Source organism: Microcaecilia unicolor, chromosome 12 (assembly GCF_901765095.1).
Source record: "Microcaecilia unicolor chromosome 12, aMicUni1.1, whole genome shotgun sequence".
NCBI lineage: Eukaryota > Metazoa > Chordata > Amphibia > Gymnophiona > Siphonopidae > Microcaecilia > Microcaecilia unicolor.
In genome coordinates, this window is record NC_044042.1 from 101,329,006 (window position 1) to 101,346,472 (window position 17,467).

The 17,467-nt window shown below is 44.5% G+C and overlaps 1 protein-coding gene across 1 annotated transcript in view; it reads right to left on the reverse strand.

Moving 5' to 3' along the window:
• The window catches only part of TUBG1 (tubulin gamma 1), a 363,160-nt gene that overhangs the window by 289,740 nt on the left and 55,953 nt on the right, over positions 1-17,467 (reverse strand). The window contains exon 3 of the mRNA XM_030221259.1: positions 3,999-4,166. Coding sequence (XP_030077119.1) covers positions 3,999-4,166 — 168 coding nt within the window. The remainder of the gene's footprint in view (positions 1-3,998; positions 4,167-17,467) is intronic.

The window sequence follows — 17,467 nt, forward strand, 5'->3', positions numbered from 1 at the left end:
AACTTTTAACAAAAGGGAGACATGATAGAGGTATATAAAATAACAGGTGGATGTGAAGCGTCTGTTCACACTTTCCAAAAATACTAGAACTAGGGGGCATGCGATGAAACTACAGTGTAGTAAATTTAAAACAAATCGGAGAAAAGTTTTCTTCACCCAACGCGTAATTAAACTCTGGAATTCGTTTCCAGAGAACGTGGTGAAGGCGGTTAGCTTGACAGAGTTTAAAAAGCGGTTAGACGGTTTCCTAAAGGACAAGTCCATAAACCACTACTAAATGGACTTGGGAAAAATCAACAATTCCAGGAATAACATGTATAGAATGTTTGTACGTTTGGGAAGCTTGCCAGGTGCCCTTGGCCTGGATTGGCCGCTGTCATGGACAGGATGCTGGGCTCGATGGACCCTTGGTCTTTTCCTAGTGTGGCATTACTTATGTACTTATGTAGATGTAGTCCTATTCTGGGAGGCTGCTAAGGCGGTTCTTCGAAGGTCAGTTATTAGCTATGCCAGTCACCGGAGAAAAGCCATGGATAGAGAAGTTCTTCATTTGGAAAAGGAAATTGTTAAACTACGCCAACAATTTGGGGGTCACCCGACCGCTCTTCTCAAGAGGGAACTATTGTCAATGCCTTGATTCATGAACGTGCGGCTAAATCACAAAGCTTTTATAGATATCAACTTTATAAGCATGGTAGTAAAAATGGGAAATTGTTGGCTCGATTGATTGCGCAAAAACAGGTGTCTAGGACTATCGTTACAATTAAGGATTCCGCAAGGGAAGATGGTGCATTCAAATGCAGCCATATGTGATGTTTTCAAATCCTTCTATCAAACTTTGTATACTCCACAGGAGTTGGACAATCTCCCGAGTCATTTATATTTGGAGGGCTTAAATCTTCCTAGTATTGCTCCCTCGGATAGAGAAGCCTTGAACGCGCCTATACATCCCGACGAGGTGTATGGGGCAATCTGCGGTAGTCCATTGGGTAAAGCCCCGGGTCCTGATGGGCTTTGAGCCGAGTTTTACAAATTGCTGGGGGAAGCAATTGTTGAAACTTTTAACAAAATATTTCAACACTTGGGTAGGTGAGGGCTGTTTGCCACAACACCTGAATGTAGCGCAGATCGTGGTCCTGCCCAAACCGGGTCGGGACGCCTCTTTGCCTGCATCATATCGACCAATTTCCCTTTTGAATTATGAAGTGAAGTTGTTTGCCAAAATCTTGGCTAACAGGTTGAGTCGGGTGCTACCTCATATTATTCATGACTCACAAGTGGGGTCTGTCAAGAATCGTTCTGTCACTAGGAATCTTAGACAGATATTAGCGTCCTTGGAATGGTGAAATTACATCAGAAACCCACAGTAACGATAAGTTTTGATGCCAAGAAGGCTTTCGACTGTGTTCGGTGGGAGTTTTTATTTGCTACCCTGGGAGTATATGGCTTCGCGGGGTGGTTTGTAGAAACGCTCAAGGTTTTGTATGCCTCCCCTCGGGCGAGGATGATGGTCAATGGCCAACTTTCTAATGACTTTTTGATCAGATGTGGGACTAGGCAGGGCTGCCCATTATCTCTACTCCTTTTTGTTCTTTACTTAGACCCCCTCATTCGGGATATTCATTCTAATGTTGATATACAAGGGGTTCTCCAAGATAGCAGCTTTTGAGAATAACCTTTTGGTTGTCCTTGACCAAACCGCAGGTTTCATTGGGGGCACTTTTGGAGTCTTTTCGAGAATTTGGTGACTTCGCGGGGTTCGGATTAAATTTGGATAAATCAGAGGCATTGGCTAACTCCCCAGAGATTAAGCGCTCTTGGCCTGGGCAGTTTCCTTTGCGGTGGGCAGAGCGATCCTTCAAATACCTGGGTGTACTTCTTTCGTCAGAGGTCAGGGAGTTATACCAGTTTAATGTGACCCAGATGCTACTTAATACTCAGCAACAATTGGAGAAGTGGCAGGCGTTACCCTTGCCTTTGATTGAGCGCATCTGCCTTTTGTGAATGGTAAGTTTTCCTAGATGGCTGTACATGCTACAAATTTTGTCACTGCGGCTATTACAAAGGGATATGCAGCGCTTCAATCATCTTGTTTTGCGGTTGTGCTGGGCTAAGAATAAAGCAAAGCTACGCTTTTCTCATTTGATGGGTAAATGGTCTCAAGGTGGGTTGGGCCTTCCCAATATGAGACTTTACAATATTGCATGTCTCTTACGTCATGTTCGAGATTGGCTCTATTCCTCTAGCTACTTTACACCTCTTGCACTCGAGTTGGTGTACTTTGCCCCATATACCTTGTTATCTGTACTCCATGTGGAGAGATCTTTGATTCCTAGATATTTTAGGACTAGCGTGCTCTTGGGCCCTCTCAGGGAAATATGGAGGTTTTTGGTGAAAGGGTTAGGAGGGGACCCACAAGTCACTGAACTGCTACCTATGAAACCCTGCCTTTCCCCCAGGATTGGATAATCCGACCTTCATTCAGTGGGAGCAGTTGGTTTGAGAACCTTGGAACATATCCTAGATATGGAGGGAGGGTTGAAGTCTTTGGATCAATTAAAAGGCCAGGACTGTATTAGATGGGGAGACACTTTTGCATATTGCCAGGTCAAACATTACATTCGGTCCCTGCCGAGGGGGGCTCTGGGGTCCCGGAGTGGGGGCAAGCTTCGAGACAATTGCTGAGGATGCCCCCACGATATCTGAGTTGCATAAGGCCTTATGGCAGTTCTGGGAAATCAAAGGGGTAGATGAAATCAAACTTAAATGGGAACAGGACGTGGGGGAGAAGTTGGACTCGTGGGACATTTTGGCTTCTATTAAGAGTATCCCACGCCTCACTATCAGTGCTATTTATAGGGAGTGCTCTTTTCGTGTCTATTACAGAGCTTATTTATCCCAGGTTCAGCTTTTTTGGGCGGGAGATATTCCATCGCCAACTTGTTTAAAGTGTAAATTAGCGGACAACACTTTTTTTCCATGCGTTTTGGGGATGTGTGGAGATAAGGCGATTTTTGCGCCCGATTAATGATTTGGCGTCAACTTTTTCTTGTAGGATCGCCACTCCAGTTGGTGCTGGATTGCCCGGGGGACTTTCAAGGCCCTGCAGCACAGAATAGATTGATGTTTCGAAAGCTGTGTTTACTGGCAAGGAAGTGTATTTTGCAGGCCTGGACCTCTGACTCCCCGCCTGAGTTTTGGCATTGGCGTAATATGGTACACCTGGGAGGCAAGGGAAGTAAAAGGCTCCTTTTTTTTGAAAATTTGGAATCCCTACTTGGCCTCTTTGTCCATTATCTTTTATTATCTTTGCTGTTTTAGACGTTACGTCTACGATTAATTCTTTTTTACTGTGACATTGTTTAATGATATTATATTGAACTATAGCCTACTCATGTTATTGTGTAAGCCACATTGAGCCTGCAACTAGTGGGAAAATGTGGGGTATAAATGTGTTAAATAAATAAATAAATAGGGGGAAGAAGTCTTATTTTGAACCTGTTGAGCTGTCAGCGAGACTGTAGGGGGGAGAAGGGGGTGGGATTAAAGTGGGGTAAATTGCTACCTGTCCACCGCTCTGGGGGGTCATAAGAGTCCAGACCTCTTGGAGCACGGGTAGGGGGAGTCCTGTAGAGATAAGGGGGGAGAGGGAGGAGGGAGGAATGCTCAGTTGGGTTGGATAAAGGTCCATAAACTTTTATGGTTATTGCCCTTTTGGGTCAGTGGCCAGTTTGTCTGGCTTATACTATGATTCTTGTTTATGGTTTAAGGCTGTGTTTATTTCTTCTAGATATGGGAAGAGGAGAAAATGATTTCTGTGCCAATGGTTTCTTGCTTTTATATAGCATGTTCCTGAGATTCAATGTACACTGTATTGATGTAGATGGATTTGTTCAACACGCTGGTTTATCAATAAAAATTGTTGAAATAAAAACTGGATATATTTACAAGGAGTATGCATAGCTAGAATCATCTGTAATACTAGAGCAAGAACTTACCTGTGAAAAGCCACTGGCCCAGTTATTTCCGGCACCTCCGCCATGCTCAGATAGGTAGATATTCTCTGGGTTGTACAGGTTTGCATAGGGAGAATTTAAGATGGAATGAATTACTCTTGGTTCAAGATCCAGAAGCACAGCTCGAGGTATGTAGTGCTCATCATCTGCCTGTAAAATAAAACAGGATGTGGACACAAATCAAACATCTCTCTGCAATACAGAAGATTAACATCAATAAGGAAGCCCTCAGTTGCATATGCGTTAAAACATGATTTTTTTAAAACTTACTTGTTAATTTCTTTTAATTGTAGGGATCTTAGAGGTACTTATACAATTCAGAGACATTACAAGATAGCGATACTCTGCACTTGTGTCTAGGGGTTGTACCTCTTATAGCCCGTATGACATTAGCTGTGTGAGGAAATGAACCATGTCACAGATGAAATATATTATATTTATTAGGTAAAGAAAAAAAAAATATATATATATATATATATAAATAGTTCTGAAGTAAAGTGCCAAGCAAAATACAAAAATAACTTGCTATAAAATTAGATTATCACCAAAATATATTACCATCTGATTATCCTAATGCACTAACTAAAGAAATGAGTACACCAATCAGTAGAATCCTGAATTCCTAATAATCCTTATAAGAACTTATCACAATCTTATGCAAATACAGTGATCCGCTGACTACACAGACCAAAAGTCCTGAAGTAAACCTATCTTGTCTCAGACAAACTAAGGACTAGTTTCCCCGACTATAGGTAATAAATCCTGAATCTCACCTTGCCTTCTATGAAAGACTCTCGATGGTAGAGAAGCAGATTTTTCCTCTGACTCGAGCTGAAGCCTCAGCGAGTCAGTCCAGGCATAGGTCCAAGAATTGATTCTCTGAAGGTAGATTACACAGTCTTCCGTAAGGCGTTGTGGTGGCTGAGCTAACCCTGAGTTTGTTATAGGCATGCAGTTCACTGGTAATAGGAAAATAGTCTCTTGCTTTCTTTAGAGCTTTCTGTTCACCTGCAAATCTTCCGGTGTGTCGCTCTTCTGGGCTTCTTCCAACTTCTCCTTCCTGGTGGTCTCCGACTAACTGTGGTGGTCTCACCCAGCTGTTCTTCCGCCGACCACCTCTCCAACTAAACTTTCTTAAGTCCAAACCTTTGGTATTCAAGCGGTCAGATGATACTTGGGTTTCTACAGATGACATAATGCCCAGCCAGCTTCATGATCAAGAAGAGACCCTTTGTTATAGATGGAATGCATACTCCCTCTCTCTTGATACTTTCAGCCATGGGTGTTTTTCTCCTCCAAGCTTCCCAGGAGATAACGGGGCTAGTTTGAAACAAAGAATATGTCCTTGGCTGAAGTAATCTTGCAATGCTTCAGCAGTACTCTTCCTTTCTGTAACCAAGCTGGATTCTGCTACGTACAGATGTATTCAGGTCACAGGTTGCAGAATTCATATTGTTATAAGAATGATTCAGGCTTGTATAGGCCAAGACCAGCAAAGGTGAGATCTCAGGTAAATACCCCTACATAATCCTGACAAGCCAGTCCAAAAGAATAGGGGTTTCCAGCCTCTTCCTACACAGACTGCTTAACTCTCTGGGTTAAACTCTGGAACCAAAAGGAGCTCTAGGGCAGCTCCACCCCCCCCCCCCCCCCACCAACAGACTGCCCCTCCCCTCTATGGAGGCTGTGAAGCAGGAGAGAAAGGGGCATGCTCAAACATGGATACATTACCACCAAAGACACTGGGACTGTGGGTCCTGATGCCTCTGTGCAGGGAACCTGTGAGGCAGCTCCCTGATACTCTACTACCCTCCCCACGGGACCATTTTCGAAGTTAGAAATAGTCCATCGCAAGAGGGGCAGACAGAGCCGGCAGCTAAACACGCAAGTAAAACAGTGTCTGCTGGTAGGCATGCCTGGCCATATGGAACATGCAAGCAAACCTGCTCAGGCTGACCTCAGCCCAGGACTCCGGCATCTCTCCTGTCCTCCCTGGTCACTGGCGTGTATTCCCCCCACCCCACCCCCACAGAAACTGCAGAGCTGGACTTTTTTTTTTTTTTTTAAACACACTCAAAATTAGCTTTATCCCCTGTACAAGGGAATAAATCTAAACCAGGAACAGACAATTGCCTTGGGGAAAGACACTCAAACAAGGTATATGGGCAAGGAGGAGAGGGGGAAGGACATAGAGACCTATTTCCCTCTGGAAGGGCCCCACAGGGCTGAGACAAAGCCTAACTCTATGGATGCTAAGAAGCGTGACTGGGGGCAGCGGAGTCATGCTCTGTGCTCAACCAGATCCGGTCAGAAACTGAAAACCTGAGTGGCCATTAGTGAGGTTCAGCCTATGCGGCCACAGCCAGAAGAGTGGAGAGCTAGGCCAGGGACCAGGAGCACCAGCTTGAGCCACCTACAGTTGGCAAGAAGTATAGAAGATACTGGAGTTTTCTACTGACCACCAGCAGGTTATACCAATGAGCACTAGAAAAGATCAGTTTTCCTCTACCTTCATCTGCTGGTAGGAGTGGATAACACCCACTTGTTCAGAACAGTACAGCCAGACAAGGAATATAAACTTTTTCAATTACTACCCCCCCCCCCCCAACTGGTATGCTTCCAACATGCTTTGAATAATTGCAAGCCTACCTAATGTTTCTCACTCTCACCCCCCAAAAGCCACAGGGAATAAAGCAAATTAAACATATACTGCTGCTTCTATACTTCAGGGTCTCCACTATGGGGGCAGAGCCAACAACCACACTGCCAAAGAATCGAAAGCTCCTCCACTGCTACCACGGATGAGGTTGTGACAATCCTGACAAGAGCATCAGCAGCGCACTGAAGCAGGACCCAAGTCAGAAACCCTTTTTTTTTTTCTCAATATACTCTTCCTAATCCAATGGATTGTTGGAAAGAAATTATACTCAAAGAAATGAAAAAAAAAAGTATGTCCATTTGTTGGGGGAGAGGGGGCATAACAACTCAGAAAACATAACAGAATGGGGCCAAATGTAGTCTGGGGGAAAGTTGTAAAAAGAAAGACAAGGTTTTAAAAAAAATGGGTTAGATCAAATCAGATCAGATCAGGGGTCCAACATAATTAAGCTCCAAAAACCAAAAACAACCCAACACATTTCTATGGGAGAGGAAGTTCCAGCTTGTTCCATTCCTTCTGGAGACAGAATACTACTTGTCAAGTTTTTTCCTTCATTAGCATTTTGGAACCTGCGCAGTTTCACTCAGCCTTCTCCTGCTAGAAGAAGAAATCTCCACTTTTCTGGACTGGTGTAGCCAAAAAACGAGAAAGGATCATTAGGTATATCGATCATTAGGCATATAGATAGCTGGGTGGCTGGTGGACGTGAAGATCGCCTGGTGACTTGCCTGCCTGGTGTGAAGGTGGCGGACCTCACACGTCACCTAGATAGGATTTTAGATAGTGCTGGGGAGGAGTCGGCTGTCTTGGTACATGTGGGTACCAATGACATAGGAAAATGTGGGAGAGAGGTTCTGGAAGCCAAATTTAGGCTCTTACGTAGAAAGCTCAAATCCAGAACCTCTAGGGTAGCATTTTCTGAAATGCTACCTGTTCCACGTGCATGGCCCAAGAGACAGACAGAGCTCCGGAGTCTTAATGCGTGGATGAGACGATGGTGCAGGGAGGAGGCTTTTAGATTTGTTAGGAACTGGGCAACATTCTGGGGAAGGGGGAGCCTATTCCGAAAGGATGGGCTCCACCTTAACCAGGGTGGGACCAGGCTGCTGGCGTCGGCATTTAAAAAGGAGATAGAGCAGCTTTTAAACTAGAAACGGGGGGGGGGGGGGGGGGGGGGGGGGGGGGGGGGGGGGGGGGGGGGGGGGGGGGAAAGGCCGACAGTCGCTCAAAAGCGCATGGTTCGGGATAAGATATCACCAAAACAGGGAAGATAGGATATCCTGATAGTGAGGTTGCAAAGAGACCTTAGTAGATCAAGTGTCCTTAAATAAAAATAAAAACAGACAAAAGATTGCAAATTAATACTGTCAAGTACTAAGAATCATGTAAATAGGAACAACAAACATACTTTGAAATGTCTATATGCGAATGCCAGGAGCCTAAGAAATAAGATGGGAAAGTTAGAATATCCTATATAATAATTCTCACCTCCAACGTTCTATCTTGCTGCCTGTGTCCGTGGCTTTCTTCGCAGTCGGTCTGCTAGGCTCCGTAGATCAGGCTGACGTCACGTAGAACACCAGAATCGGAGGAGGAGGGGCGAAAGGGGCAGAGCACAGGGAAGGAGGCAGAGCTTGAAAGAAACAGAAGCGTTGAGAGGCGGACTAGCCGACAGCTTCCCGACCAATGGCACAGAAAGAAAGGTCGGAATCCTCCTTGGGCGTCAGCGGAGGGGGCAGAGCCAGGAGAGCGTGCTGCTGTGCCGAGCCGGCGCGCGGGTGTGCTCGTGTGTTCCTGCGCTGGGCGCAGGGGGAGGGGGGACCTCAGGAGTCAGAGCGGCACACCTCAGGAGTTAGAGCAGCGCAAAAGAGGAGGAAAGCAGGCGACAGCCGCAGTTGCCCCTCCAGGCACCATGGAAGGGTGTGTGGGCAGGCGCAACGACTCCTCGGGAGGGGGACCACCCTGAAAGTCAGGAGGGAGGGAGGGGACGACCCTGAAAGTTGGAGGGAGTGGGGGGGGAGGAAGGGAGGGAGGGGGGCCCCTGGCACACACTTATTCTCTCACACACACTCTCTCTCTCACAGACACACTTGCACCCAGTCTCACTCTCTCTCTCTGTCACACACAAACACACTCGCACATTCACTCTCTCTCTCACACACACACTCTCTCTCACACACAGAGTCACTCTCACACACACTCTCTCAAACATACACACTCCGAGGAAAACCTTGCTAGTGCCCATTTCATTTGTGTCAGAAATGAAACTTTTTTTTTTTTTTACTAGTAATAAATATTTCAATGGAAAAATCGTAAACCTTCGCAAAACCCTACCTCAGAACAACATGGACAGAGAAAACTTCATTAATAGCCTAGACCCAACCCCTGGCGAATACCCTGCTGACCGAATATGGTCATCGTTTACTCTGCTCAACATCGACACAATTACCCAGGCGAATACTCAAACAGCCATTGTCAACTGGACACTTGCCCCAGCTACCTAATACAATCTGACCCCACCGTTTCATGAAAGATCTCACATCCCACCTAAACTTCATGCTTCAACAAGGCACCTACCCTCAAAAAAAAAAGGCAACAACCTGCTCACCCCAATACCAAAGGACAAGAAAAAAAACAAACGATATTACCAACTACCACCTAGTAGCATCTATCCCATTAGTTGTCAAACTAATGGAAGGACTGGTGACCAAGCAATTCAATGACTTCATAAACAAATTCACTATACTACATGAATCACAATCAGGATTTCGACCCCTACATAACACCAAAACAGTACTACTCACTCTCCTAACCAAATTCAAACAAGAAATAGCAATAGGCAAGAGTAAACTCCTCGTCCAATTTGACATGTCAAGTGCATTTGACATGGTTAACCATAACATACTGCTAATGTAGGGGGCAAAACTTGCACTGAACTTGCACTGTTTACTTTATTTGGACTTTTGTGGACTTTTGCACTAGCAGGATTTTCTATTTGGACTTTGCATTCACACTTGCACCTTTGCATTATACCAAAACCTCAGCAGCCACACTTATATTTGGAAAAACTCATTTTGACAACGCCAAACCACCCAAACAAAAATGGCACTGGCTACCAATCAAAGAACGTATCACTTTCAAAATCTGCACGACTGTTCATAAAATTATTTACGGCGAGGCTCCGGGATACATGACAGACCTCATCGACCTGCCAACCAGAAACACCACAAAATCTACACGATCATACCTAAACCTCCACTACCCAAGCAGCAAAAGACTCAAATACAAATCCACCTATACAACCAGCTTTTCCTACCTAAGCGCACAACTATGGAATGAATTACCAAAAGCAGTACAAACTACGCTCGACCACCTAAATTTTCAGAAAGTACTAAAGACGGTCCTGTTCAGAAGAGCATACCCCACTGACCCAACATAAAAATACCTGGTCACAAGTGACACAATGTAACCAAAGACCTTAAAGGACATTATCTGACTCTTCTTCCCCCTTTCCCTCTCTAACTTCCCCCAACGCACCGACCATACATGTAACCACCTTAAATCTACCTCATTCTACTACAATATCACTTTGTATTCATTCATACCATATATTTGTTCAGACCATAATCGGCTAACACCGTTAACGGTTATATGTAAGCCACATTGAGCCTGTAAAAGGTGGGAAAATGTGGGATACAAATGTAATAAATAATAATTGAACTAAATGAAAAAGTAGATATAATAAGCATCACTGAGACCTGGTGGAAGGAGGATAGCCAGTGGGACACTGTCATACCGGGGTACAAATTATATCGTAGTGATAGGGTGGATCAAATTGGTAGAGGAGTAGCATTGTATATTAACGAAAGCCTTGAATCAAATAGACTGAAAATTATGCAGAAAACAAAACGCTTCATGAAATCACTGTGGCAGATGAAGTTCACAGCTGTAAAGTGATGCACGTGGTTAAGAGGAACCCGAATTACAGCTATGTCATGCAGGGTTCCGTGTTAGGAGTCACAGACCTAGAAAGGGATCTGGGAGTCATCGTTGATAAGACGTTGAAAACTTCTGCTCAGTGTGCTGCGGCGGCTAAGAAAGCGCACGGAATGTTGAGTATTATTAGGAAAAGGATGGAAAACAAACACAAGGATATTATAATGCCGTTGTATGACTCCATAGTGTGACCGCACCTCGAATACTGTGTCCAATGCTGGTCGCCGCATCTCAAAAAAGATATTAAAAAATTGGAGAAGGTGCAGAGAAGGGCGACGAAAATGATAAAAGGGATGGAATGACTTCCCTATGAGGAAAGGCTAAAACGGTTAGGGCTCTTCAGCTTGAAGAAAAGGCGGCTGAGTGATATCATAGAAGTCTACAAGATAATGAGCGGAGTAGAACGGACAGATGTGAAGCATTTGTTTACACTTTCAAACAATAATAGAACCAGGGGACACAAGATGAAGCTAGAATATGGTAGATTTAAAACAAATAGGAGAAAGTTTTTCTTTAATCGGCGTGTAGTTGGACTCTGGAACTCGTTGCCGGAGAATGTAGTGACAACAGCTGGCCTTACGGAGTTTAAGGGGGGTTTGGACAGATTCCTGAAGGAAAAGTCCACTGAACATTATTTTAAAAAAAAATTTGGGGGGGGGGGGAGGGGAGGGGGGGGTGCCGGGTTCTTGAAGCCTGGATTGGCTACTGTCAGACAGGATGCTTGGCTTGATGGACCCTTGGTCTTTTCCCAGTATAGCAGTGCTTATGTGCTTATGACAGCTTTATGGAGCAGCTGGTACAGGAGCAGACGAAAGAAGGAAAAATTCTAGACCTAGTCCTTAGTGGAGCGCATGATCTGGTGCAGGAGCCGCTTGATAACAGTGATCATAATATGATCGGATTTGATATTAGCTTTGAAGTATACAAAGGAAATCAAATACGTTAGCGTTTAACTTTAAAAAAGGAGACTATGATAAAATGAGAACGGTGAAAAGAAAACTTAGAGGAGCGACTGCGAGGGTCAAAAATTTACATCAGGCGTGGATGCTGTTCAAAAACACCATCCTGGAAGCCCAGGCCAAATATATTCCGCGTATTAAAAAAGGAGGACGGAAGACCAAACGACAGCCGGCGTGGTTAAATAGTGAGGTGAAGGAAACTATTAGAGCTAAAAGAAAATCCTTCAGAAAATGGAAGAAGGAACCGACTGAAAATAATAAGAAAAGGTATAAGGAATGTCAAGTCAAATGCAAAGCGCTGATAAGGAAATCTAAGAGGAACTTCGAAAAGATTACGTTGGAGGCAAAAACACATAGTAAAACTTTTTTTAGGTATATTAAAAGCAGGAAGCCAGCAAAAGACTCGGTTGGACCGCTAGATGACCGAGGGGTAAAAGGGGCAATCAGGGAAGACAAAGCCGTAGCAGAGATATTAAATGAATTCATTGCTTCGGTCTTCACCGAGGAAGATTTGGGTGGGATACCAGTGTCGGAAATGGTATTCGAAGCTGACGAGTCGGAGGAACTTAATGAATTCTATGTAAACCTGGAGGATGTAATGAGGCAGTTCTACAAACTGAAGAGTAGCAAATTTCCTGGGCCGGATGGTAATCACCCCAGAGTACTGATAGAACTGAAAAATGAGCTTGTGGAGCCATTGTTAGTAATATGTAATTTATCCTTAAAAATCGAGCATGGTATTGGAAGATTGGAGGGTGGCCAATGTAACGCCAATTTTTTAAAAAGGTTCTAGAGGAGATCCGGGAAATTATAGACCGGTGAGTCTGACTTCGGTGCCGGGCAAAATGGTAGAGACTATTAAGAATAAAATTACAGAGCATATTCAAAAGCACGGATTAATGAGACAAAGTCAACATTGATTTAGTGAAGGGAAATCTTGCATCACCGATCTACTACATTTCTTTGAAGGGGTGAACAAACATTTATTTATTATCTTATTTGTACCCCACAGTTTCCCAACAGTGTCAGGCTCAATGTGGCTTACAAAGCACCACAGAGGCAGACGCCAATGCAGTAAAATGAAGCTAATACAGCAGACTGCACATTTTGTCCATTAGATTGTAAGCTCCTTTGAGCAGGGACTGTCCTTCTTTGTTAAACTGTATAGCACTGCGTAACCCTAGTAGCGCTTTAGAAGTGTTAAGTAGTAGTAGTAGAAAACCTACAAGAGATACTGGGGAAGAGCTGGAATGGACGGAAGAAGGGAAACTGTGAGGGAATAGGGGGGGGGGGGGGGGATGTGTCCAAATGTCTCTAGATCAATGCGCTTCCAGCAGTGGAGACACATGAAGAGGCCATGGGATAAGCACTTCCAAATAACATGGTCTTCAGAGATTTCCTGAAAGTTAGATGATCTGTGATGGTTTTTATGGTCCTCGGCAAATTCCAAAGCTGAGTGCTAATGAAAGAGAAGGCGGTAGCATACGTGGACTTGTACTTGATGCCATTGCAGTTGGGATAATGAAGGGTAAGATATGAATGGGAAAGTCTGAATGTATTGTGAACTAGAGAGCAGAGTTTAAAGGTGATATGTTCTTTCGGAGGGGCGTGGCACTCTCAAACGTGGACTTTCCACAAACCAGTCTGGCCGCTGTATTTTGGGCCGTCTGCAGTTTCTTAATTAGTTGCTGTTTACATCCAGCATACACTCCGTTACAGTAATCCAGATGGCATAGTACGACGGACTGTATGAGGCTGCGAAAGACCTCTCGAGGGAAAAATGGTTTTATTCTTATTAGTTTCCACAGCGAGAAGAATATCTTCTTTGTGGTGGTGTTAAGTGAAAGTGAGCAGTCAAGGGTGACTCCTAAAATTTTGAGGCTATTTAGTATGGGAAGGTTTAATGTGGGGGTGATTAATGTAGGAGGTCTGTACTTGTTGTGCTGAGATGATAATAGTAGGCAGTGTGTTTTGTCAGCATTCAGCTTGAGTTTGAAAGAAGATGCCCAAAAGTACATCATATTTAAACAGCGGTTAATTTCTCTAGAGATCTCAGACAAGTCATTTTTGAAGGGAATATAAACAGTAACATCATCAGCATAAATATGTGGGTTAAGTCCTAAATTACTTAAGGTCTTGGTCAATGGAATCATCATAATATTGAAGAGAGTTGGCGATAGAGGAGAGCCTTGAGGGACTCCACAAGTTGCTTTCCACGACTGCGATAAATCTGAATTGGCGGTAAGTTCTGGAAGAGAGAAAGCCCTTAATCCAGTTATGAACATGTCCGCAGATTCCTATGTCAAGAAGGTTCAGGAGTATGGTGTGATCAACCATGTCAAAAGCACTTGACATATCGAACTGTAATAACAGTAGACTTTTGCCTAGAGCTATTTCCTGCCGAAAGCTATTAAGTGATTAGCACGGTTTTGATGCTGTGAAGGGAACGAAACCCAGACTGAGATTCGTGAAAAACAGAAAACTTGTCAAGATAGTAAGTTGTTTCGTCACCATGCTCTCCATCAGTTTTACAAAAAGTGGAATTGAAGCAATAGTTGGTAAGATCACCACTTTTTTTCTTGGAGTCCTTTGGAATTGGCATAAGTAATATGTTGCTATGTGATACAGGGAACAGACCGCGTTCGAGCATATAGTTGAGGTAGGTAGTGAGGTCTGCAAGAAAGCAGGAAGGTGCTGATTTGAGCAAGTAATTAGGGCAAGGGTCTAGCCGACAGTACTTTCTGGAAAATTTGTGAAACCCCTGGGTGACAGCCTCCAAGGTGAGTGGGACAAAGTTAGACAAGAAACGGTCTGCAGGATGTTCACCAGGGATAGGTGTGAGACATCGGAGAAAGGAATCAATGTCAGTAGTGTTCTGTGGGATTGTTTTCTGCAAAATTAGTAATTTTTTCCTGAAAGTATTTTGCAAGATCGTCAGCAGGTGGAATATCTGTACAAGTGGTGGTCAGTGAATTAGAATGTTAATTTATTGACAAAGTAAAATAGTTTCCTTACGTCTCTAAAGTTTGGACCTATTTTGGTTTTGTAGTAGTGCCGTTTAGAATGTCGTATTGAATATTTATACGTTCACTGCACTTGTTTCCACGTGTGACGAGTATGCTCGGTTTTTTTTTTCTTTCTCCAGGACCGCTCAGCACGTCAAGTATTTTAAGTGTTAGAAGTTCTTATTTATACCAAGGCGTCAAGTTCTGTCGGTGTGTTGCATGAGTGTGTACAGAAGCTAAAACATCTAAGACGGTTCTGCACCTAGCATCCCAGTCGAAGTGGAAGGAATTAGAATCCGTACTAGCTGTCCAATGAATGTCATAAACCATTTCCCAAAAGTCCCTAGGGTCAATTTTATCTCTAAAACTTTAGGTATACGGCCCGGTGAGCGTTAGGGACCCTTTTTCCGCCATAAAAGGGTTACGTTTAACTTGCAGTGATCGGACCATGGAGTTTCTGTCCATTTAAATTTTTTAATGAAAAATTATCATCAAAGGATAATTTGTAGGAAAGAAGATCGAGGGAATGCCCTTTGGTATGGGTAACTTGTAGGGATGGTAAAGAAAAATCCCATGAGAGGAGAAAATCAGTGCAATCCCGCACACTGGCCGATGTATCTTCTAGGTGGAGGTTGATGTCACCAACAATAATAATGTTAGGACTAGTTAAACATACGTTGGAGATGAAGTCAGTAAAGATAATTTGCGATCGATTCCAATTACCAAGAGGTCTATAAAATAGAATGCAATTTAAATGGCCATGCAACGATTTGTTGGTGATTCTCAAGGAGGCAATTTCAAGATGAGGAGTTAGTGAATCCGCTGTAATATCAACAGTAAAATGGGAGAGGTAAATCAAAGCAATGACACCTCCTCTTCTTCCCTGGTGAGACCAATGTGTTAGTTTGTATCCTGGAGGACATAAATCGAGAAGAATGGGATCTTGTTGGATAGGAATCCATGTTTCACTGATAAAAAGCAAGTCAAGGCGTTCCGCTGAGATCCAGTCAGATATAATAGTTGCTTTGTTAACCACCGATCTGGCATTAATGTAGCCCACAAGGAGATTTTGAAAGAGGGTCGTCTGGTTTGTTGAGGGAGAAATCCGTAAAAGTTGTCTTCTGGGGGATGATGTAGGTTTACGATGACAAATCTGACTGTAGAGTGAAGGTGGAGTTCTGCAGGACCCTCTGTTTTTTTTATCAGATTGTAGGCAAACTGGCTACACTGGCTGTGGAAACTGTGAATGATGGGAATAAAGTTATTTTCAGTGGGCGAGATATGAAGAACAGGGCAAGACAGTAGTGGGAAGAGAGACCTGAAAAAAAGGTATAATAGTTTCATATAGGCAGGACAATCCAGACTGAAGTAGAGGGTGGACTGATGGTCACAAAACCGCAGCTCTGAGTTTCCTCAACGAAACTGGAATCTGGCGCATGCACTTCAAACAGCAAGGCAGGAGAGCTGGTGCTGGAATCCGTTTGCTCCAAAACTGCAGCAGAGAGCAGCCGATCGGGAGGTGGATGCCGGTGTACGACAGCTGACCAGTGTCGAAGACGGGGCACCTCCACCCAAACAGTAATGCTGAAGAGGCAGCACCGAAATCCCCTCACATTCGACGAAACAGCAGCAGCGATCAGCTGACAGGAGGGAGGTTGCTGGCAAATAACAGCTGACAGCGTCAAAGACGGGGCTCCTCCTCCGAATCACGAAAACAGCAGTAGAAAAGATGCAGCGCTGGGAGCCACTCTCAGGCAGCGAGACACCGGTAGCGATCAGCCAAAAGGAAGGAGGTTGCTAACCAACAACAGAGGTGAACGGCGACGAAGGCGGGGCACCTCAGGGAAGGCCCGCAGTGCGGGGAAAGTTAACGGCCGTACAGACTCGCTGGTCGTGTGGTCAGAAAGCCTGAAAGCAACCAAGGGGAACTCAGCGGTTACTAATGAAGGCAGTCCTGAACAAAATCAGGCAGAAATACAACCAAACAACGGGGAAGATCGGCGACAGTACCCGTAGCTAACGGTTCTGAAGTCCGTTAATCAGCGGCTATTTTGATGCACGTGTGGATAAAGGTGAGCCGGTTGATTTTGTGTATCTGGATTTTCAGAAGACGTTTGACAAATTACCTCATGAAAGACTCCAGAGGAAATTGAAGAGTCATGGGATAGGAGGTAGTGTTTTATTCTGGATTAAAAACTGGTTAAAAGATAGAAAACAGAGTAGGGTTAAATGGTCAGCACTCTCAATGGAGAAGGGTAGTTAGTGGGGTTCCCCAGGGGTCTGTACTGGGACGGCTGCTTTTTAACATATAGCGAAGATACTTACCTGTAGCAGGTATTCTCCGAGGACAGCAGGCTGATTGATCTCGCATGTGGTTCGGCGTCCACGGCGGCCCCAGGAACGGAGATTTTCCAGCAAAATCTTCAAAGTCTTTGCAACAGTCCGTAGGACGCGGGGTGGACGCACCGCGCATGTGCGGCCATGTTCCCGCCCGCGCGCGTCCGTTTCCGCCTCAGTTAAATGAAAAGCAAACAAAACAGAACACAACAACTCCAAAGGGGAGGAGGGCGGGTTGGTGAGAACAATCAGCCTGCTGTCCTCGGAGAATACCTGCTACAGGTAAGTATCTTCGCTTTCTCTGAGGACAAGCAGGCTGCTTGTTCTCACATGTGGGGTATCCCTAGCCCCCAGGCTCACTCAAAACAACAACGGCGAGGACATAACTGAGATTGACCTATGAAGCAACAGCTAACAGAGAGTGCAGCCTGGAACAGAACAAAAATGGGCCTAGGGGGGTGGAGTTGGATTCTAGACCCCGAAAAGATTCTGCAG